At 41.4% G+C, this 24,489-nt stretch overlaps 3 protein-coding genes across 3 annotated transcripts; 1 reads left to right on the forward strand and 2 right to left on the reverse strand.

The window, feature by feature from the left end:
- Positions 1–6,090: 6,090 nt before the first annotated feature.
- Positions 6,091–8,704, reverse strand: LOC117481745 (E3 ubiquitin-protein ligase TRIM21-like). The gene is made up of 2 exons (XM_034129622.1): positions 8,590–8,704; positions 6,091–8,022 (listed from the first exon to the last, which is right to left on the reverse strand). Exon 2 carries the CDS (start codon positions 8,018–8,020, stop codon positions 6,365–6,367), a length of 1,656 nt encoding a protein of 551 aa, XP_033985513.1. The 5' UTR covers positions 8,021–8,022; positions 8,590–8,704; the 3' UTR covers positions 6,091–6,364.
- Positions 8,705–15,445: 6,741 nt separating this feature from the next.
- Positions 15,446–17,747, reverse strand: LOC117481970 (E3 ubiquitin-protein ligase TRIM39-like). Its single transcript, XM_034129915.1, has one exon. The coding sequence runs from the start codon at positions 17,745–17,747 to the stop codon at positions 16,311–16,313; it is 1,437 nt and encodes a 478-aa protein (XP_033985806.1). The 3' UTR covers positions 15,446–16,310.
- A 553-nt stretch (positions 17,748–18,300) lies between these two features.
- On the forward strand, positions 18,301–22,830 carry LOC117481972 (mitochondrial import receptor subunit TOM20 homolog). The gene is made up of 5 exons (XM_034129916.1): positions 18,301–18,304; positions 19,636–19,682; positions 20,950–21,031; positions 21,915–22,057; positions 22,745–22,830. The coding sequence occupies exons 1-5, from the start codon at positions 18,301–18,303 to the stop codon at positions 22,787–22,789; spliced, it is 321 nt and encodes a 106-aa protein (XP_033985807.1). The 3' UTR covers positions 22,790–22,830.
- Positions 22,831–24,489: the final 1,659 nt, after the last annotated feature.

Raw genomic sequence — 24,489 nt, forward strand, 5'->3', positions numbered from 1 at the left:
CAACACATGAAATGAGATGAGTGATTAGTTGACTATGACAGGAAAGATGATCAGAGGTGCACAGTTTTTGCTATGAAAATGCATTCATAGCAATGCCACATGCATAGGCTATCAACAACAGCCTGCCCTGGCCTCAGATCACCACAGCCTGACAACGGCACAGCGAACTAAGAAGAGGATTAAACCTGTTTCCTTGATGTTTGTCTCTGGGGAATGGGCCGGTAGGCCTACATAGACCGGTTGCTATAATATAGCTTTTGATCTTGGCGTCAGGGGTCTCAATAGCGCCATAGAGTCCCCTATCGGTTGGGGCCCTTGGGGGAGCTGTTGGACCACTGCCGGGTACAGCCAAATCCAGCCTCTCCTCCTGGCTGGCTGGAGAAGAAGGTTGCACAGCCACGGATACAGCTTCACTTGTGGAGCTAGATGGCAATGATGGTGGTGAGGCAGGTGAGCTATCGTTAGCCTCCGGCTCCGGCTGCCGCTGCACATCAACATTGCTAACGTTAGCGCTCGATTTCGAGGACGATGTATGACAAAAAAAATTGTCTAATTTTGTCAGTTTAGCTGTTACATCTCCTTGTTCTCTCTTGTCCTTTCTCTTTTGGGCGCTGCTCTTGTGCTTTGGTTTGCTGCAAATTATAAATGCAAGCTATTACATTTTTTATAATGCTACCGAACTTGCTGCTGCTAGCTACAGTACAGTACAGGTTGATTAAAGGGTTCGCTCGTCACGCAAGGTATCACATGTCATGAAAGGGAGCAAGGTCATTGGAGAGACAAATTACAAATTCATTTAGGTTGCTTGTTTTTTTTTAACCTGTTAAGCACCAAGCCTGTTTTTCATGTTTCAGGCTCGAAAATGACATGCCCAAAACAAATGACTACAACTTAACTTCTAAAAGGGTTATATGAATAATTTCTTTTATCAAAGCAAGGTTACATCTGTGAGTTGGATGTAGAAGTGTCAGAATCAATATAGATGTTTTTTATTTGAAACAAAATTCAGATTTTACATAGTAAAAAACTGTAAATTATAGTGTCCGTCCAAAGATTATTTTTTACAGATAGTGAAAACTACCCTTGGATGATGGGTTAGTAGACTAAAAGCTTTAGGAATCCAAAGTACAACATAATAAGTACCCTATATCAAGATTCATGCAAAACAAGTGACATTTGACCTTTTTAGAGAGGTTTAACCAAAACCACCCCACCTCTGAGGTGATTTGGGTGAACAAATATTTTTTCCATATCTCTGGCCCCCCTTGGTCGATTTTGATGGTTGACACCTCTTTCTGACCGTTAGAGCCAATATAATCGAAGGGGGAGTCCCCCACACACACACGTTGTGAAGAGAAGAGGTGGAGGCTTCGCGCATGTAATTTTGCAGCAGAGTGGACCGATCTCTCGCTCTGACATTTGGAAACGAAAAAGCAGTTTTATTGCTTATGGATTATCAGAAATCATTTCAAAGAGGACACAGACAAATTGGATTAACCTATGGATTAACTGCAGCATCGTTTTTTTATCGTTTTAATGCCATTGAAGACCAGTTTTGACCAAGGTAAGCCATGTTAGCGTTTCTAGCTACATAGCTCCACATGTTATGATGTACGCTTTCGTTTATAGCGTCGCAGATGCTTATCACTGAGTGTTGAGGTGGGCACCCTCATATTCTGTGTCTCCAGCTGATGCTAATCGATGGGTTGGCTGTGCATCTAGGATAAGTAATAAGGGAGTTATGAGTGAGTTTAGGTGCAGAGATAGGTTACATTTTTTCGCTCGTGGGTAATTCAGAGGCTGACTGTTAGCATTGTGGGGTTTTTTTGGAGAAAAAAAATTAAAAAGATCAGTTAGCTGAGTTTCTTCCCGTTACATGGATATAAAACATTCATAGTTTATTAAATATTAAAGCCCCCATGTCATGCTTTTCCGGTTATTACCCGTCCCCTTGTGTGTTATGAAGGTTTTTATGCATGTAAACGGTGTGCAGAGTCAAAACCCTCAAAGTACACCCTGTAGCGAGTAAAACTCTGACACAGAAAATACCTCCCCAAAACGCCTCGTTGGAGATACGTCACTGCCCATTTGATTCTTCCGGGTACCGCATGATGTCATGCGGTACCCGGAACGAAATGGACCAATCCCGAAGAGCTATGGCCACACCCAGCGGCGCTGGCCGCACCCTCTGCCAGCCTAACATTTACTGTTGGAAGCTCTGGTTCAGTTCACAATCGATCCAGTCATGCCACTGCCAAGGACCTGTTTCCTGAAATGTGAGGAGAAATCTGAGCTGTTTGTCCTACCGACGGAAGAACCACGACGAAGTCAGTGGTTGAAATGTCTTTTTAACACTGTTCCTTCAGAGGTTCGAAGAACCGACATTTCACAGACGAAAGCTTCCAGAACATTGCCCAGTTTGAGGCCGGATATGCACAGCATTTGAAACTGAAGGACGATGCTATTCCTAGTTTGTTTGGACCGTTTGGAGCAGGGGAAGATTCGGGTACACAACCTGTAAGTTTGCATTGTTATTTGTGTATTTATCAAACAAGACTGTTTAAATGTGTAAACTGTGTCGGACTGCTAAGCCATTGACACAGTGCTAACTGTGCTAACTAAGTTGCTAGCGTTTCCATATATCAACTCTAATATCAGCAGATGGCCTTGCATACATGTATCTCATAGCAGGAGAATGTCTGCATTCACACACAAAATACCTATTGACAGTATACTCCGGGTGATTTGCCGTGCGGTCAGTCGCGAAACGTAATTACATTATAGCTGGCGTAGCGTGTATGCTACAGATCTAACCAACGGAGCTAGACATGGGTTTGCTCAGAAAAACATTTGTGTTATGCTACGCTGCTAGCGTTTAAATATATCAACTACAATGTCAGCAGATGGCCTTACATGTTTGTCATGGCAGGAGAATGTCTGCAGTCACACACACGGAATACTCATACAGTATACTCCGGGTGATTTACCGTACATTGTGACAGTACATGTACATACTGCATGTATAGCTAACGAGGCTAGCTATACATGCTAGCGCAAAACAATGTATTCATGCAAGTTACAATGTATGACCGAACGTAGCAGAATACCCGTATAAGATTGCAATTATAAACACGTTATTGCTAGCCTAATATGAACCACTAGCTTTTGTTCATAGTAGTTTTATTACACTACATTATAGTTGCCGTTCCTCCGAGCTAGCGTTCATATCGTGTTAGCTACCAAAGTAAACAAGAAAGCTAGGTTAGCATATTAGCTGGCAAGCTGTTCATTAGATGGATTAGATAGATCCACACTCCTACCACAACTACTACTAACGAATCTAAAACAACTAAGTTTCTCTAATATTTTGTGATTTGCATTTGATTTCGTCCAGCCAGATCCTGGCGGACAATACATGACGGGGACGGGACTACCACACTGAGGCCTCGTCCTAAAAAGCACCGGCTGCGCCCAGGCAAGATGCGGGGAGGAATGGATGATATACCGTGTATATATGTATATTTATGTTCATTTTGTACATTTCTAAAAATAAAGTTTAATGGAAATACTTAGTAGGCCTATCCTTTCTTCCCTGAATTATTTGCTCCTATAACATATCATTCATATATAGCAAACCATGATTTGATTTCTCATCAAACAGTAGTAGTTTATTACAGGTAAAAATAACTTACTCTTTGTTATGACCGGCTTGTAGGCCACAACAGAAAGACAAGGAGACATACACGAGTTTACAAAACCACGGCACATTTATTGTGGTAAATGCAGAGATAGGTGGTCGAGGGGAGAGGATCGCCGAGCCGCTTTGGAGAGAGACGGGCCGCCGTGTGACTCCGGGCAGCTGGGCTTAATAGCACCTCGGCTCCGGAGGTGTCCGTGATCGCGCTGATTAGCCTCTTCAGCTCCACCCCATCGTAAGACCTGCAACACACCTGCACAAAGGCCCTGGGGCCGTCACACTCTTCTATAACAACAGTTGTAGGTACAGTTCGGTTAGTTAGCGTATAAAATATACGGCTGTACCGACGCCATTATAAGACTGATGTTCCGCTGAGAGCGAGCCGAAAAAAGCGGGCGGAGCCTCTCTGGTGGTTGACTAATCAGAACAGAGTGGCCGAGCTGACCAATCGGAGCACACTAGGCTCACAGGGAGGGGGGGGCAAGAGCTCCAACGAGTCGTTTAGTGGAGAGAGTGAATACTGCTGAATACACATGCTTGACAGAGATGCTGTATGCGAAACCAATGTGAGTTTGGAAAATTGCACAGTATAAATCTATTTTAGTATACCTCAACAATGTAATTATGATCAGTGGAAATGGCCATGACATGGGCCCTTTAAGATTCCTTAGACGTTGTTTCCTGCAAATGACGCGTTTATCCGCCCTGTACCGTGGGGGGGCGGTGCGTAACAGGTTAAGATTGAGTGAACCGGTCAATGCCATTGGCCAAATGTAAAAACTTATTTTTTTTTTGTTTTTGCATGGGCCCCTGTCCGGCTCTGGGCCCCGTCGATAGTTACGCCACTGGGTTATCCTGTACATGTGTAACAAACTGTGTCTCCACATATATCAGTGTTTACAGTACAGTGACTCCAAGCTTGTCTTTCCTTTGTGTTGTGCTCCATCCAGTGGACACTCTGCGCCAGAACACCAGGAAGTGGTGGAAGTGTGTTACTGTAGTGTAGTACAACAACAACAACACAATGAACTCAGTGCTGAGGTCTATATGGTATTATCCTGTTAAACTTACATTAAATACCACAGTACTATTTTTGCAATACCATTTATTGACTATTTGTAAATCTGGCTTGAAAGGCCTTGTGAAAATGTGAGGAGATGTTTCATGCATCACTTTGAGCAACAAATAAAACAGCAGTTGTTGTTGTTTAGAATCTAAAATTAGCTAACATGTAATCCTGCTTACCTTAACATATACTGAGTTTTGAACCACTGCAATATAAAATGAAATAAAAGGCTATCTGCCATGTTTTTATTAAATCTTGCCTGATTTATAGATTGGTTTTGATCCTTGACATACGGAAACCCATCAAGTTTTCCTATTGTGTTTTTAAGACTTGTTTCCTGTCATCTGAAATAACACTGAACACATTACTCACACACACAACAAAGACCAGTGACCTTGAAATTATTTTATTTGTATTTTTTATTTAAAATTGTGCTTATCAAGACTGTTATCTTGGATGAAAGACAACATATTTAATCGTTTCACATTGACTTCTTGTTTAATTCAGTGATTATAAAAATGTGCTGGGAGGGAAATCATTTGATAAGGCATTTTTTCAAAGTATAAGAAAAAGAGGGTTTCGTGTATACATGATGAGTTAAAACTTCAGACCTTGTGTTCAATATGCAGTTTATTTTAATGTTTTTAACTCACAATCACATATTTACAGATGTCTTTGATTCATAAGCCTTTTTACCAGTAATCAATATAAAACCTGGAATGTAAATAATATACAAGTTAACAGTTATTAACCAAACCATTTTTAACACAAATGAGGATTTATCATATTATTGAGCTTCATTTAACTTTTTCTAGCAGTATAACTATTACACATACACATATACAGTAGAGGCACGTAATAGGCCTTTCTCTTTTAATGAAGCTTTACAACAATTAAATATAAAACATTTAATGTTATTATCAACTCTAACTATAGCTTGACAAATTTGGTGTTATTAGAAACAAAGGTTTCTAATTAAAGGTGGGGTAGGTAATTTTGGAGAAACCAGCTCGAGATCGCTAGAATTTGAAAATACACAGCCGGAAAAAATCTGCCACTTCCTTACAGAGCCCCTCCTCCAACACACACGAACGCGCACATGACCAATGAGGGCACGAGATAAGTTTGTGCACAGATGGAAGGCTGACAGGCAGGTAGGCCATCCTACTTTTTACAGTACTACGGCTTCCACAGATGACATTTTTTTATGGATTTTTTGTCAAAGCACTTAAGATATTCATTGCTTTCGGGATGTTAAGAGCATTCCATGGAATATAACAAAAAGTGTATCTCCAGCCGGTTTCTCAAACTTACATACCCCACCTTTAAGTTAAAATAAATATTTGTAGCTTTATCCAACGTTCATATAGATATTCTCCATATGTGTTACGATTAATTGTTGAAGAGATAATTATTGGATTGTTGAATAGATTAATGAATCCACTTATGTGTTGTATACAGAATCTAAACCATATGTTAATCAGTCACCACTTTAAACTTATTTTGTAGAAAATAAGAATGAAACTATACAGCTTTGACTCTAAATATCGATGTTTGTTGAATGAATGAAAACAAATCAAAACATGAAATAAGATGAGTGATTAGGTGACTCTGACAGGAGAGATGATCAGAGGTGCAGAGTTTTTACGGCCATATTTTTCACCAGGACTGAAGTATGGGTAGAGTTTCTCAGTGAAGGAGCAGCCAGTAAAGGAGTAGATCAGAGCTGCAGCATCTACGTCATAAAAGGAGACCAGACCCTCCTCATAATCCACAAATACCCCCACCTTCTGAGGCCGAGACTTCAGAGAGAGAAGGACTGGAGGATCATCAGGAGCTTCATACTCGAATCCCTTTGTCAGCCATATAGTCCAGTAACCCTCCTCAGGGCTCAGTGTGATATTTCCCTTCCTCTTGATCGACCCTCTGGCCACTCCAAAATCCCACTCAGTCTTTCCTTTAACTTTAACCTCAAAGTAGAATTTGCCTGAAGAGAAACTCTGCTTTCCTAAAACACTATTAGCTTCAGAAAATCTCTCTGGGTTGTCTGGGAGATTTTTTTCCACACCACCTTCACAGACTTGTTTCCCGTCATCAGACAGTATGAGAATGGGATGTGCTGTATCAGGATCAAGAGTCACATCCACTGCGTACTTCTGGACCCTCTTCAGCTCAGTTTCAATCAGCTTCTTCATCTCTTTACTGAATGTCTCCTCCAGCTGAACCACAGCTCTCACCACAGTCCCTTCATATGATGATGGAGGGATGCTGACCTTTGTCCAGTCCTTAGTGGGTGATGGGTGTTGGATGTTTAGGGACTGGACACCCTGCAGAACATGGAGGTGGTCTTCAGACTGTGAGAGGTGCTCAACTTTTGCACTTCTCTTCTTCAGCTGAGAGATTTCCTGTTCCAGCTCTTTGATGAAGTCTTCAGCCTGTTTCATTCTCATGTTCTGCTTCCCTTCTATTGTTTGGATGAACTCATTCAGGTTTCTCTCAACAGACTCCTTCAGAGCAGTGAAGACCTGAACTCCTTCTGCTTTCTCTCTGTCTGCGTCTTCCTTACTGAGGTCCACTGAGTGTTTGATCTCCTCAATCTTCAGTTGTCTCTTCTGGATCATTTCCTCAATTCTAGCCTCTTTCTTTCCCAGCGCTGCCTTTTTACCTTCATATCCTTCTTTCAGAGGAACCACATCATGCATCTTGTGGTCTGAAAAATGGCAGAGCATACAGACACATGTCTGGTCGGTCTTACAGAACAGCTCCAGAGGTTTATCGTGCTTCGGACACATCCTGTCTTCCAGGTTCTCCACAGGGTCGATCAGCTGATGTCTTTTCAGTACTGACTTTGTCAGATGAGGCTCCAGGTGAGTCTCACAGTAGGAGGTCAGACACACCAGGCAGGACTTCAGGGCCTTCAGTTTGGTTTCAGTGCAGACGTCACAGGGAACTTCTCCTGGTTTGAAGACTTGTTGCTCTGAGCTGCTGCTGCTGCTGCTGCTGGCTTTCTGTTGAGCCGACTGTCTGAACTGAGCGACCATCTCAGAGATGAAAGTGTTGACCCTCAAATCTGGTCTTTTATTAAAAGCCTCTTTACACATTGGACACTGGCACCTGTCACTTGTATCCCAGTGTTCAGTGATGCAGTCTTTACAGAAGTTGTGTCCACATGGTATAGTGACTGGATCAGTGAACAAATCCAGACAGATGGAGCAGAGAAACTGATCTTCAGATGGCAGGTAGCTTGCAGCAGCCATATCTACACACATGAGAAAGTAAAGAAAACACATCAATCATCAATTAATATTATATATTGTTTTAAAGAAAGAAGTTTGATAACTATACTTGTATTTTTGAATGAGGGTTTTCTGAATTTTGTCTTGCAACCATGACCATTTAACTCTGACAGGGTCAAGCATGCAACTTGGAAAACAGCAATGAAAATACATGTTTTGTCGATCATTTTTTTATTGAAAAATAACACTGCTCTTTAAACTGTGTGACCATAATTATTAATTTCCTCTAGCTGCTTCACATCAAAAGCCTCCAACTGTTTCTCTAATGGAAAGATTTTATTTTGAAACCGCTAGAGGAAATGGGTAAAAGCATTATGTAGGAAGTGATCAGCAAAATGTAGATTCAACAGAGATATTCAGTTTCAAGTTACTAAAGTATTAAGAGACTGTTTAAGCTGTTTAAAGTGGACTTTACATCATATATATTATTAACAAGTTGGACGTAAAGGGTGGAGTTTTCGTCTGAGTAGAGCTGAAGTTTTGTGTTAATCCTGCTTGTTGAAAGTGTAAATATAATCAGTTGTACTCACCAGTGTTTGACAGAGACTCTGCTGTGTTGTTGAGAAAGATCTGATGAACTCAGTTTGTATTTTCTTTAGACAGAAACGGAGACTAGTCTCGACTGCAGTGTGGCTGCCTGTGACGTGTAAGCTCTCCTCTTTCCACTGTAGCTCCTCCTCTCACTGTCTGCTGGTTTGGTTCCCTCCCTCTGATCTGCATGGGCATTGAAAAATACCAGGTTTTCTCTGATAGTTAGGGAGCAAAGGTTCTGCTTTACACGTGTGAGGAGTGAGGTGTGTCAAAAGCTGTTTCTAATCTTTATTATGATGAACGTTTTCAGTTACATTTATTGGAAACACATGTCAGTAAAATGTCATGGATGATATAATCTACATAGTTAAAGATTTATTTCCATTGTACTACTTAATGAACTTGAACTATACTGGCTTACTGTCTCCCACCGCATCAACTACAAAAGACTGGTCCTTACTTACAAAGCCCTCCACCATCTGCCCCCCCCCCCCCCCTCCTCTCATGACGACCTGCCAACGCCTCGGCTTCCATCACTCCGGCCGACGTCCATCACTTCCCATCGACGTGTCCTCTAGGGAATTAGTTTTGTATTCCAGCTTTAACCATGACAGTAGCGTCTGTTTGTTTTTTTTACTTAAATGACCCGTTTTGGGGTATGAAGAGTTTCCTTATCATAACTGCCAGAGAATTAAAAGCGCCCGTCCCCACTCCACCACGGTTAATGATAAACTGGACTGGGTGGTGGTGTCGCTCACAACATGTTTCAGGTTTACACTGATTACTGCTATGAGAATATCAGTGGTAGAAAGTTACAGAAATCTTCTCTCTGCTCCACAAAGTATTTATTGTTTTTGTTATCAGTCGTCTTTCTGTTCAGTCTCCACTTGGAAACACTTTTAAAAATAAAGTAACAAAATGTTTTGTTCATTTTAAAGAGAGGACGACCCTCTTTAGGAAAATACAATAAAAAATGGTAACAAACAATGAAGTTGTTTTGTGAGTTTGTTTTATTTTGTCAATGCGGGAAAGGGAAGCAACACAAAGCCAGCTGGACCAGATACAAACCACTGTGTTTTTAATGAACAAAAAGGTTCCCTTGAATGAATAATAAATCAACACTTGAAATTAGATGAGTTGACTATGACAGGCAAGATGATCAGAGGTGCAGAGTTTTTGCTATGAAAAAAACCAGGGTTGAAGTATGGGTAGAGTTTCTCAGTGAAGGAGCAGCCAGTAAAGGAGTAGATCAGAGCTGCAGCATCTATGTCATAAAAGGAGACCAGACTAGTGATGGCAGTGTGAGACTGAAGCTTCGATACGTGCTTCAAACCCCTGGACTACAATTCCATAGAAGCAGTGCTTCGAAGCTTGCTTCAAATCACGTGACATATGAGGCTTGTTTGAGACAAGCGAGACCTGCGCAGACCTGCGCAATTGCGATCAACGTCTTGCTAGTGCGTTGCATGATGGTTAGTCATTTTGTCCGACTTGCTCTGGAGGCTCGCCTACATGAGACGTTGAAATCTCGCGGGACAAAGACGCCCGCAGACTTGAGAGCGAGGCGCGGCGAGGCGGCGCAGTTTCTCTCCACGGGCTGCGGAAGCGAAATGCTTGATGGGAAACGACTTGCTGGTATCTCGAGCTGAGCGCTCATTGGTGGGTTTTACCCCGTGCTGGTGATGAAACTCTCCATTGGCTCGGCAAAAGTGTGTTGTTTTGTGTCAGTTTTACGTCGCCACTTCCATTCACATTTTTCATCATTGTTCCACAATGTTTATCATCATTAAATTAATATCTATATATTTGTATACTATACTTGCACTGCTTACCGTTGTCATACTTTATATATCTTAGCATATTCATACACACTGTTCATACTAGGCTAGGCTACTGTGTATATCTAGTGTATTCATACCCCTCACTGTTTATTCATCATTCAATTCATTCTATATTTTATTCTGTAGATTGTGTACATTACTTTTCACTTTACTGCTTGTTGCACTCCTGGTTAGAAGCTAAACTGCATTTCGTTGTCTCAGTACCTGTAATCTGTGCAATAACAATAAAGTTGAATCTAATCTTGAGCAGGAACAAATGTATTTACTTAGTACATATCTGACATTAACGATTAAACACATTTGTCCATTCTTTATCAATCAATCAATCAATCAATGTTTATTTATATAGCCCAATATCACAAATGTTACATTTGTCTCAGTGGACTTCACAGTTTGTACAGATACGACACCCTCTGTCCTTACGTTTCACATCATACAAGGAAAAACTTCCAGAGAAAAACCCACAGTTTAAAGGGGAAATGGGAGAAACCTCAGGGAGAGCAACAGAGGAGGGATCCCTCTCCCAGGACGGACAGACGTGCAATAGATGCCGTGTGCATTTATAAATGCAAACCGAGTCAAGCCGACTCCGGAGGTGGCAGTATGTACCTTAAAGTTGTTTGAAATCCGCCAAAAAACCGAGAGAAGAAGAAGAAGAAGAAGCCGACTCCGAGCTGTCCGACTTCAGGCGAGCTTTTTGAGACCTCCCCCGGCTGCGATCGGCTATTCTCGTCTACTTTCGAGGCGAGCCGCAGCTCGTCTCAAACAAGCCTAATATGTCCGAAGCAGCAACTGCTTCATTGCCTGAATGAATCACTTGACTGGTTCGCGGTCCAATTACGCGATTCAATGCACTGCCTCGTCTTGATTCTGACAGGTGACAGGTTGAAACAGTTTTATACTTTATAACCGCTCTAAACAATGCGCAATGTGTGGGTTGTTCCTGTTGAGTTGTTTTAGGTATTGCATTTGTATTGGATCATTATAGAGCAAGCCAGGAAGAAAGAAAGGTCGTTCTGGCTCGGGAAACATTTCAAAATGTGGAGAAGTTGTGAACGAAAAGGACAATGACGAGTATCCAAAAAAAAGTTAGTCTTGTAGTGCCGAGAGATAGGAGTCAGAGGCGGTGCATCGAAGGTGCAAATGGGTACTTTAATGAGCGACAGAAATAGACATGTTGTCGGGTCACAGCCCAGGAAGAGAAGAGAAAGCGAAAGGGAGGGCACGCAGTAAGTACCAACCAAGTATGTCCGTGTAGAAACAGTACCCCCAACCTGTAGTTCCCAGAATTCAACCATGGACAGAATTCAACCATGGACACAATCCTCGCGTCCGGGAGGAAGCACCACAGGGGCCGAGGAGGGCGGGGCCGCCGGCGAGGGCCGGGCCATGGAACGGGCCGTCGGAAGGGGGCCGCAGGAGAGGGCAGGGGCCCCAACGAGGGCGAGGGCATCCCCACCGGGGGGTGGGGGGCGGGACGGAACGGGCCGTCGTCAGGGGGCCGCAGAAAGCAGGGTCGCTGTGTTGCGACGTGGGGACAGGCGTGAATATCCCGGTGGTCCCCAGCAGGGAGGAGCGCTGCCCGGCCGCAGGCGAAGGCACAGCGGCGGCGGGTACGAAGTCCTCGGGAGGAAGGAGCCGTGTCCCCGGGAGGAGGGAGCCGTGGACAGGGGAGAGGCCAGACGGGGCGCCGTCCGAAGCCGCCGTCGAGGCGAACCGTGAGCCGCGGTAAGAGGTGAGGCCAGGCAGGGTCCCGAAGCGCGCCACCCACGGGCCGATGAAGGCATGGGCGACGTCCGAAACCGCAGAGGCGAGGGAAGAGGCCAGACAGGGTCCCGAAGCGCGCCACCCACGGGCCGATGAAGGCATGGGCGACGTCCGAAACCGTAGAGTCGAGGCGAGACGGGGTCCAGAAGCGCGCCACCCACGAGCCGAAGAAGGCATGGGCAACGTCCGAAGCCGCCGTCGAGGTGGTGAAAAAGCGAGAGGGTCCACACGAGGCCGACCAGACATGGTCGAACCTCCTCTCAGGCACCAGAAAAAAAAACTCAAAAGGGTCGTCCTGTCCACGATCAAAAACAGGTGGGCGAAATTGTGAGAGGATCCACACGAGGCCGACCAGACTTGATCGAACCTCCTCTCCGGCACCACAAAAAAAACAGTCGGATGGTGAAAGCTGCTAGCTGTCGTGGCTAGCTGTCGTTAGCCGTTGGTAGCTGCTAGCCATTAGCAGTCGTGGCTAGCCGTTAGCAGTCGTGGCTAGCCGTTAGCGAGCGCAGCCGGACATGCAGCCGCATGTCCCGAATAAACCAGGCATGGTCGTGTATCGGCTCCATGGAAGGCTTGCTGTCCCCCAGTGCCGAAAAGCCGTGGAAATGCAGAGCGTCGTCCGCGGCCATTCCGGAGGGCGCACCGAGCCACAGTCCGTGTGCACGTGGCAGCCACGGACGTCTCCAAGAATCTCCGGCATTCCGAGAAAAGCTGCGCTTTTTGCCGTGTTCGATTCAGTCTCGGATCCTTCGCCAGACTTATGTCGGGGTCACCAATGTAGTGCCGAGAGATAGGAGTCGGAGGCGGTGCATCGAAGGTGCAAATGGGTACTTTAATGAGCGACAGAAATAGACATGTTGTCGGGTCACAGCCCAGGAAGAGAAGAGAAAGCGAAAGGGAGGGCACGCAGTAAGTACCAACCAAGTATGTCCGTGTGGAAACAGTACCCCCAACCTGTAGTTCCATGATTGGATTATGTAACCCCAGTGTATGAATCAGTGATCACTACAGTCTAAAGAATGGATACCTAATTTTGAGTTATTTAGACTTAATTAACACTTATAGTTTCATGTCTTGTTACATAAGAACAGATCATATTTGTTAAGTGTTATTATGGGAGAATTACTATTCGTGTGGTACTACTGCCTTATTAGGCCCATATTGAGCAGAGCATATTGAGACCAAAACTCGTGTACAACAACTTCCTTACTTGCAATAAATAAGCACTAATTAGAGGGTTGTTGAGGAAAAACTCTGAACTAATGGCCTATTACTTGTAGAATATGGTCATGTAGAATAATGCATTAATTAGTGTTTTATAATGACTAATAAAGAGCCAATATACTGCATATATGCATGTTAATTAACAACTAGTTGATGGTGTATTTGTGTACCTTAATATAAAGTGTTACCGGAAACTGTTTACCGATTCAAATCACAGACCAGTTTAGTCGACTTGTATTAATGTTACAGGTCTACGTGTTGCAGGGAGCTTTGATAGTCTGGTCATTTGCTGTCCCCACATCTGGACCAATTACCAAAAAGCTTTGCCAACTAGATGAGTTTAGAATACAAACTCTGAGTCTGATAATCGCTAAAGATACATAACCAATGCAATGTGTGCTTATTGAAAGCAGGACGAAAAACATGTTGTAATACTGTTTGCAGTCTATACAGGTCTAAAACTTCCTTTATCGTTATCGTTTATCAAACCAGTTGTTAAATGTCAGTGAACTGATGCCAAAGTGAATGCCCCACCCTGAGGCTGAGTTTCCACAGAGGAAAGTTGTCTGATGGCTGCATCAATCAAAATGCATAGGCTATAGTATATTCTTTATTCAGACAGAGGAGAATCGAAATATTATGTTGCTTTGTAAAACATTGTTAACAATATCAGCTGCAGAGATAGTGTTTAGCAGAGTCTCTGTAGAGAAAACCTGATGATCTCAGTTAGTTTTAGGTTCCTTTTGAGAGAAACCAATGTGTCTTATCCCTCTCAACTACTACCTGTTACTGCAGTCTTTTTAGACGGATTTTGATTCTCAACTTTCAGAGTTTTCCTGACTTTACTTGAGGTGAAGATGTTACTGTACCTATAGATGAGTTTATTTTGTTAAAGCGAATCACTGAGCTCTGTAGGCACTCTATGACAAGCAGAAGAGTAAGAATACTTTATATCACTAACTACCCTTAGCCCAAAAAAAATCCTCCTGGTTAATTAGGATCACTTATGGATGCCTTTAAGCATTTTTAGGGTTAGAAAAATGTAAACTGTTGTAACATCAGGCTTATTTTTTACCTCCAACTAAAATCTCTTGACAAAGACATATGCAGGTAGCATGGTCATAGTTGAACTATTACATCGACCACCATTGGAAAAACCCATTTGTCCTTGGTCAACATGAGAGGTTATCCTGTACATGTTTGTCACAAACTGTGTCTCCTCATATATCAGTGTTTGGTTTACAGTACAGTGACTCCATGCTTATCTCTCCTTTGTGTTGTGCTCCATCCAGTGGACACTCTGTGCCAGAACACCAGGAAGTGGTGGAAGTGTGTTACTGTAGTGTAGTACAACAACAACTACACAATGAACTCAGTGCTGAGGTCTGTATGGTATTATCCTGTTAAACTTGCATTAAATACCACAGTACTATTTTTGCAATACCATTTATTGACTATTTTTAAATCTGGCTCAAAAGGCCTTATAAAAATGTGAGGAGATTTTTCATGCATCACTTTGAGCAACAAATAAAACAGCAGTTATGGTTGTTTAGAATCTAAAATTAGCTAACATGTAATCCTGCTTACCTTAACATATACTGAGTTTTGAACCACTGCAATATAAAATAAAATAAAAGGCTATTTGCCATGTTTTTTTTAAATCTTGCCTGATTCATAGATTGGTTTTGATCCTTGGCATACGGAAACCCATCAAGTTTTCCTTTTGTGTTTTTAAGACTTGTTTCCTGTCATCTGAAATAACACTGAACACATTACTCACACAAACAACAAAGACCAGTGACCTTGAAATTGTTATATTTGTATTTTTTATTTAAAATTGTGCTTATCAAGAACGTTATCTTGGATGAAAGACAACATATTTAATCGTTTCTCATTGAGTTCTTGTTTAATTCAGTGATTATAAAAATGTGCTGAGAGGGAAATAATTTGATAAGGCATTTTTTCAAAGTATAAGAAAAGGAGGGTTTCGTGTATGCATGATGAGTTAAAACTTCAGACCTTGTGTTCAATATGCAGTTTATTTTAATGTTTTTAACTCACAATCACATATTTACAGATATATATCCAATATCCAATCACTGATAGTGGAAACAAACATTTCATCCTACAAGCTCTTCACACAAAAATAAATCAACTTATATTTTTTTAATTGTGAATTAGCCACAGGAAATGTGTCATGAAATACAACTGATGTGTAAGCCAGGCCTTCCTGTTCAGTGTTTAGAGCTCAAGTCCCTGCTTTCTCAGACAAAACATAGTTTACTGTTTTCTTAACTCACAATCACATATTTACAGATGTCTTTGATTCATAAGCCATTTTACCAGTAATCAATATAAAACCTGGCATGTAAATATACAAGTTAACAGTTATTAACCAAACCATTTTAAACACAAATGAGGATTTATCATATTATTTTACTTCATTTAACTTTTTCTAGCAGTATAACTATTACACATACACATATACAGTAGAGGCACGTAATAGGCCTTTCTCTTTAATGAAGCTTTACAACAATTGATTATAAAACATTTAATGTTATCAATTCTAACTGACAAATTTGGTGTCATTAGAAACAACCTTCTTTTTTTTTAAAGTTACAATAAATCTGTAGCTTTATCCAACGTTCATATAGATATTCTCCACATGTGTTACAATAAAGTGTTGAAGAGATCATGATTTGATTGTTGAATAGATTAAATCATCCACGTAAGTGCTGTATACAGAATCTAAACCATATGTAAATCAATCACCACATTAAACTTATTTTGTAGAAAATAAGATGGAAACTATACAGTTTTGACTCTAAATATCGATGTTTGTTGAATGAATGAAAACAAATCAACACATTAAATAAGATGAGTGATTAGTTGACAGGTGAGATGATCAGAGGTGCAGAGTTTTTACGTCCACATTTAACACCAGGGCGGAAGAATGGGTAGAGTTTCTCAGTGAAGGAGCAGCCAGTGAAGGAGTAGATAAGAGCTGCAGGATCTACGTCATAAAAGGAGACCAGACCCTCCTCATAATCCACAAACACCCCCACCTTCTGAGGCCGAGACTTCAGAGAGAGAAGGACTGACGGACCAGCAAGAGCTTTGTACTCATTTCCATTTCTCAACAATATCGTCCAGAAACCATCTTCAGGACTCGGTGAGATTCCTCCCTTCCTGTTGATCGACCCTCTGGCCACTCCTAAATCCCAGTCGGTCTTTCCTTTAACTTGAACCTCAAAGTAAAATCTGCCTGAAAAGAAACTCTGCTTTCCTAAAACACAAGTACATTTAGAAAATCTCTCTGGGTTGTCTGGGAGATTCTTTTCAACATCACTATCCCGGACTTGTTTCCCATCACCAGAAAGGTTGAGATCAGGATGTGCTGTATTAGGATCAAGAGTCACATCCACTGCGTACTTCTGGACCCTCTTCAGCTCAGCTTCAAGCAGCTTCTTCATCTCTTGGCTGAGTGTCTGCTCCAGCTGAACCACAGCTCTCACCACAGTTCCTTCATATGATGATAGAGGGATGCTGACCTTTGTCCAGTCCTTAGTGGGTGATGGGTGTTGGATGTTTAGGGACTGGACACCCTGGAGAAGATGGAGGGGGTCTTCAGACCGTGAGAGATGTTCAACTTTTGCACTTCTCTTCTTCAGCTGAGAGATTTCCTGTTCCAGCTCTTTGATGAAGTCTTCAGCCCGTTTCATTATCATGTTCTGCTTCCCTTCTATTGTTTGGATGAACTCATTCAGTTTTCTCTCAACAGACTCCTTCAGAGCAGTGAAGACCTGAAAACCTTTTGCTTTTTCTCTGTCTGCTTCTTTCTTACTGAGGTCCACTGAGTGTTTGATCTCCTGAATCTTCAGTTGTCTCTTCTGGATCATTTCCTGAATTCTAGCCTCTTTCTTTCCCAGTGCTGCCTTCTGCCCTTCATATTCTTGTTTGAGAGGAACCACATCATGCGTCTTGTGGTCTAAAACAGTGCAGAGCATACAGACACATGTCTGGTCGGTCTTACAGAACAGCTCCAGAGGTTTATCGTGCTTTGGACACATCCTGTCTTCCAGGTTCTCCACAGGGTCGATCAGCTGATGTCTTTTCAGACCTGACTTTGTCAGATGAGGCTCCAGGTGAGTCTCACAGTAGGAGGTCAGACACACCAGGCAGGACTTCAGGGCCTTCAGTTTGGTTTCAGTGCAGACGTCACAGAAAACTTCTCCTGCTTTGAAGACTTGTTGCTCTGAGCTGCTGCTGCTGCTGCTGCTGCTGGCTTTCTGTTGAGCCGACTGTCTGAACGGAGCGACCATCTCAGAGATGAAAGTGTTGACCCTCAAATCTGGTATTTTATTAAAAGCCTCTTTACACATTGGACACTGGCACCTGTCACTTGTATCCCAGTGTTCAGTGATGCAGTCTTTACAGAAGTTGTGTCCACATGGTATAGTGACTGGATCAGTGAACAAATCCAGACAGATGGAGCAGAGAAACTGATCTTCAGATGGCAGGTAGCTTGCAGCAGCCATATCTACACACATGAGAAAGTAAAGAAAACACATCAATCATCAATTAATATTATATATTGTTTTAAAGAAAGAAGTTTGATAACTATACTTGTATTTTTGAATGAGAGTTTTCTGAATTTTGTCTTGCAACCGTGATCATTTAACTCTGACAGGGTCAAGCATGCAACTTGGAACACAGCAATGAAAATACATGTTTTGTCGATCATTTTTTTATTGAAAATAACACTGCTCTTCTAACTGTGTGACCATAATGATTAATTTCCTCTAGCTGCTTCACATCAAAAGCCTCCAACTGTTTCTCTAATGGAAAGATTTTATTTTGAAACCGCTAGAGGAAATGGGTAAAAGCTTTATGTAGGAAGTGATCAGCAAAATGTAGATTCAACAGAGATTCAGTTTCAAGTTACTAAAGTATTAAGAGACCGTTTAAGCTGTTTAAAGTGGACTTTACATCATATATATTATTAACAAGTTGAACGTAAAGGGTGGAGTTTTCGTCTGAGTAGAGCTGAAGTTTTGTGTTAATCCTGCTTGTTGAAAGTGTAAATATAATCAGTTGTACTCACCAGTGTTTGACAGAGACTCTGCTGTGTTGTTGATAAAGATCTGATGAACTCAGTTTGTATTTTCTTTGAGAGAAACAGAGACTAGTCTCGACTGCAGTGTGGCTGCCTGTGACATGTAAGCTCTCCTCTTTCCACTGTAGCTCCTCCTGCTGGTTTGGTTCCCTCCCTCTGATCTGCATGGGCATTGAGAAATACCAGGTTTTCTCTGATAGTTAGGGAGCAAAGGTTCTGCTTTACAGATGTGAGGTGTGTCAAAAGCTGTTTCTAATCTTTATTATGATGAACGTTTTCATTTACATTTATTGGAAACACATGTCAGTAAAATGTCATGGATGATATAATCTACATAGTTAAAGACTTATTTCCATTGTAGTACTTAATGAACTTGAACTATGCTGGCTTACTGTCTCCCACCGCATCAACTACAAAAGACTGGTCCTTACTTACAAAGCCCTCCACCATCTGCCCCCCCCCCCCCCCCCCCCCTCCCTACCTCCTCACCCACTACCAACCCCAACGGTCCCTCAGATCGACCTCAGCCGGTCTCCTATCCATCCCTAAACCCAAACTCTGCAGCTTCGGGAACATGTTTTATTATTATGATTAGTAATGTAGGCAAAATACCTTCATCAAATGTACAACAAGTACAATATGTATCCACTCTAAAACAGAAATCTATATACAATCAAATAAACCAAAGGCCTTTTAGACATTGAATATGTAACATTAGTGGTCATGATAACAAGGAAGAAGAGTGTTTTCTCTCAGGCAGCATCCCTTATGGATCATTATGGCATTTTGTTGCCTGAATTAAAGCAATCATATTATCCTGTTCTCACTTTTTCCTCATGAGATATTGGGTCTCGATTGATGAGATTGTTGCCTAATGCTGAAACATAACATGTTAAATGTCCTCAATGCACCGTAAAAAATGAGACAATAGAGAATGATATCTCCCAGTGATTGAACCACTTAAATCAAGGTTACTTTAAATATTAAAGGAACAGTTAAAGCCATGAACAAAATAAAAATCTTGCTGTTTTACAGGTGGTTGTTAAATCCATTTCTTGGTTTTTAATTTGTATTTCTTTGTGTCTCTGTCGCAGGAAGGAGAAAGCAGCAGGTAGCCACAGACCGGGCGGGCATGGCAAAGGTGAGCACAAACAGTCCTTATCGTGTTGTAACGCTTCCTCTTATCTCCTGTCAATCATTTACAGTGTGCTTCATAGTAAGAGGAAAATGGTTAAGTTGCGAAATATATAAAAATATTTCTTAGTTTCTCAAATATTTAAAACATTTTGCCTGAGGAAATCTCTCTGCAAACATCTCTGTATATTATTTACCATATTGTTGTTGTTGTTGTTTTTCTCTTTCTCTTTCTCTTTGAAACCCATAAATTCAAGAATTCCATTAAAATACAATCCATAATTCAGATTATGTGACAACATTAATTATTATTATTATTATTATTATTAGTAGTAGTGTTATTATTATTATTATTTTAATTTTAATACATATATTATTTAATTATTATTCTAATAATAATAATATTTTAGTAGAATTGGTAAGCACTATTTTTAGGTTTTATTTTAAAAGCTTTACTTCCTGTATTAGTCTTATTTTATATTATATTATGATTTATCTAGTCTATATTGTGTTGAATTGTTGAAGGAGCCTTGGCTCTAAGGCAGGGGTGTCAAAATCAAATACACAGTGGGCCAAGATAAAAAAAATGGGTACGAGTCGAGGGCCGGACTGGTTCAATTTTTATTGCATAACGTATTGAAATGAACTTATTGCACATATTAAACCTGGAACTAACAAAGCTTAAATGATTGCCTATAAAAACAACATGAAACATTAAATAATTAGTTGCATTCATTTCTTATGGCTCTATCTGCAGCTTTTCCAGAGTCATTTCTTATGATTACATTTTTCCACAGGCCAACAACAGCTTCAGAAAAACAATTTCCCTCAAAGAAAAACCAAACATGTCCTGTTGTCTCAAGAAACAAAGTGCAGAAGGAAACATCCATTGAAACTCAGTGTGCTGCTCTGTGATGCTAGTTCAAGCCAGATACTTGGCATCTCATCTTGGGTGCAAGTTCATCAATGTTTGGTGACCCTCAGGATGGAGTGAAGGTGTGCGTACAATATACCGGCGGGCCAGATCTTATAGTAATTAGAAATTATTCTGTGGGCCGAAATTAAATCCACCAAGGGCCTGATTTGGCCCCCGGGCCTTGAGTTTGACACATGTGCTCTAAGGTTTCCCTTGCCAAAGCTGCGCTGTATCGAGTGTGCATTTCACAATAAGCGTTTGCATCTTGAAAAGTACGAGTGGCTCACAGATCGGATCTGATTATTGATCACTCAGAAACACTTTGACTTCCTGTTATTGACGGCTGTTTGTCCCGCAGCTCCCCGACCTGAAGGACGCTGAGGCGGTGCAGAAGTTCTTCCTGGAGGAGATCCAGCTGGGGGAGGAGCTGCTGGCTCAGGGTAAAACACACACACACACACACACACACACACACACACACACACACGCACGCACACGCACACACCATGTTTCAATCACTTCAGGGGACATTACATTGACTTATATGCATTTCCTGGAGACCTATCCTAACCTTAACCATAACCAACACATGCTTAACCCTTACCCTAACCCTAACCAAGTCTTCACCCTAAAATTATTGATTCCCCTTATGTCCCCATAAGGGAGGCAAGTCCCCACACCTGACTGTGTAAACAGATCTAGGTCCCCACAAGGATAGTAATGCTAGGTCACACTTACACACACACACACACACCTACACACACACCTCCACGCACCTACACACAGCTATTGGCTAGCGCTCCAACACATCGTACATGAAAGGCTAAGGGGCGGGACATCTCTAAGCGTTTGACCAATCACAACAGAGCCGGCCAGCTAACCAACCAGAGCAGACTGGGCTCTGGTTTCAGACAGAGGGTGAAAAGATGTGCTGCAGCACAGGCAGTATGAGAAAAATAAAGAGCTTTTTGAACATTAAAGCATGGAGACATGTCACAGTAGAGACACTACTTACTGATATGAACCTGAAAATGAGCATGATAGGGCCCCTTTAATAACAATGTTGAGATACTTTAGTATTTCTAGTTTTGTTTGACAAAGTGTTACTCTTTAAATAACAAAAACACATTAACTTACATCATATGATGCAGTACTGTACTAAGTAATGGCTCCATAATGACAAACTACAACTTTGGAAAACATTATGCTGATAATACTTCTTTACTTTTACTTAATTAACATTTTGAATGCATGACTATTTTTCGGCTGGCTTATTAAGTGAAGTGTGTGAGTACTTCCCTCACCTCTGTCTCCTCTCCACAGGAGACTATGAGAAAGGCGTGGACCACCTGACCAACGCCATCGCAGTGTGTGGGCAGCCCCAGCAGCTGCTGCAGGTGTTGCAGCAGACTCTGCCTCCACCCGTCTTCCAGATGCTGCTCACCAAACTGCCCAGCATCAGCCAGGTAGCACTACTCTTACACAAAGTCAAACTGCTGCTGTTGCACCAGGTATCACATGTTGCTGCTGGGATAAGGTGCTTTGTCCAGGCAAGAATTTGAGCTGTGCAGTTTATTTTCTTAGGTTTCATCAATTAAAAGAAAAAGGAATAATGTTCTTAAATCTTCTCTTGCCTTGGTAAAAAAAATATATTCTATTTCTCCACATGTCTACCAATAAACACCAAATCCCACATTTCCACCTTCAAACGAAAAAATAAACAAATACTCTAAATGACACTAAATACAAATTAAATGTGATATTTTATATGTTTAACTATTAAATACTACAAAATTATAAATGGCTCCAACACTGTTTTTGGATCTCCATTAGTCTTCCTGTTCTCAAAGCATTACAACATTTTTAAATTCAGACAGTTTTAAATAACACAAGGAAAAATAAAAAAGCCAATATGGAGAACAGGAGAGAGAAACTCCCTATGGAGGAAACTTTGGGATTTTAGCCTCACAAGACCATTTACATGCACTAAAACCTATAGAACACACTACAGGAGAGAAATACTTCCGCCACTAATTAAACTTCAAAAAAAGAATCTGCATAAAATATAAAACAAAAACACTTCCCTGACGCTCCATCTTCATCCTGATTGGTTACTTCCTCTCTGTTAACGCTTGTTGTTTCCTGTCCTTCAGCGTATCGTGAGTGCACAGAGTCTGAGCGAGGACGATATAGAATGAGAGGATCGAAAGGAAACAACCCTTCCTCGGCCTCCATCACTCCGGCCGACGTCCATCACTTCCCATCGACGTGTCCTCTAGGGAATTAGTTTTGTATTCCAGCTTTAACCATGACAGTAGCGTCTGTTTGTTTTTTTTACTTAAATTACCCGTTTTGGGGTATGAAGAGTTTCCTTATCATAACTGCCAGAGAATTAAAAGCGCCCGTCCCCACTCCACCACGGTTAATGATAAACTGGACTGGGTGGTGGTGTCGCTCACAACATGTTTCAGGTTTACACTGATTACTGCTATGAGAATATCAGTGGTAGAAAGTTACAGAAATCTTCTCTCTGCTCCACAAAGTATTTATTGTTTTTGTTATCAGTCGTCTTTCTGTTCAGTCTCCACTTGGAAACACTTTTAAAAATAAAGTAACAAAATGTTTTGTTCATTTTAAAGAGAGGACGACCCTCTTTAGGAAAATACAATAAAAAATGGTAACAAACAATGAGGTTGTTTTGTGAGTTTGTTTTATTTTGTGTATGTCAATGCGGGAAAGGGAAGCAACACAAAGCCAGCTGGACCAGATACAAACAACTGTGTTTTTTAATGAACAAAAAGGTTCCCTTGAATGAATAATAAATCAACACATGAAATTAGATGAGTTGACTATGACAGGCAAGATGATCAGAGGTGCAGAGTTTTTGCTATGAAAAAAACCAGGGTTGAAGTATGGGTAGAGTTTCTCAATGAAGGAGCAGCCAGTAAAGGAGTAGATCAGAGCTGCAGCATCTACGTCATAAAAGGAGACCAGACTAGTCCTGGCAGTGTGAGACTGAAGCTTCGATACGTGCTTCAAACCCCTGGACTACAATTCCATAGAAGCAGTGCTTCGAAGCTTGCTTCAAATCACGTGACATGACGTCCGAAGCAGCAACTGCTTCATTGCCTGAATGAATCACTTGACTGGTTCGCGGTCCAATTACGCGATTCAATGCACTGCCTCGTCTTGATTCTGACAGATGACAGGTTGAAACAGTTTTACACTTTATAACCGCTCTAAACAATGCGCAATGTGTGGGTTGTTGCTGTTGAGTTGTTGTTGGTATTGCATTTGTATTGGATCATTATAGAGAAAGCCAGGAAGAAAGAAAGGTCGTTCTGGCTCGGGAAACACTTCAAAATGTGGAGAAGTTGTGAACGAAAAGGACAATGACGAGTATCCAAAAAAACCTTAGTCTAAAGAATGGATACCTAATTTTGAGTTATTTAGACTTAATTAACACTTATAGTTTCATGTCTTGTTACATAAGAACAGATCATATTTGTTAAGTGTTATTATGGGAGAATTACTATTCGTGTGGTTCTGCTGCCTTATTAGGCCCATATTGAGCAGAGCATATTAAGACCAAAACTCATGTACAACAACTTCCTTACTTGCAATAAATAAGCACAAATTAGAGGGTTATTGAGGAAAAACTCTGAACTAATGGCCTATTACTTGTAGAATATGGTCATGTAGAATAATGCATTAATTAGTGTTTTATAATGACTAATAAACAGCCAATATACTGCTAATATGCATGTTTATGAACAACTAGTTGATGGTGAATTTGTGTACCTTAATATAAAGTGTTACCGGAAACTGTTTACCGATTCAAATCACAGACCAGTTTAGTGGACTTGTATTGTTACAGGTCTACGTGTTGCAGGGAGCT

The sequence above is a fragment of the Trematomus bernacchii genome, unplaced genomic scaffold, assembly GCF_902827165.1.
Source record: "Trematomus bernacchii unplaced genomic scaffold, fTreBer1.1, whole genome shotgun sequence".
NCBI lineage: Eukaryota > Metazoa > Chordata > Actinopteri > Perciformes > Nototheniidae > Trematomus > Trematomus bernacchii.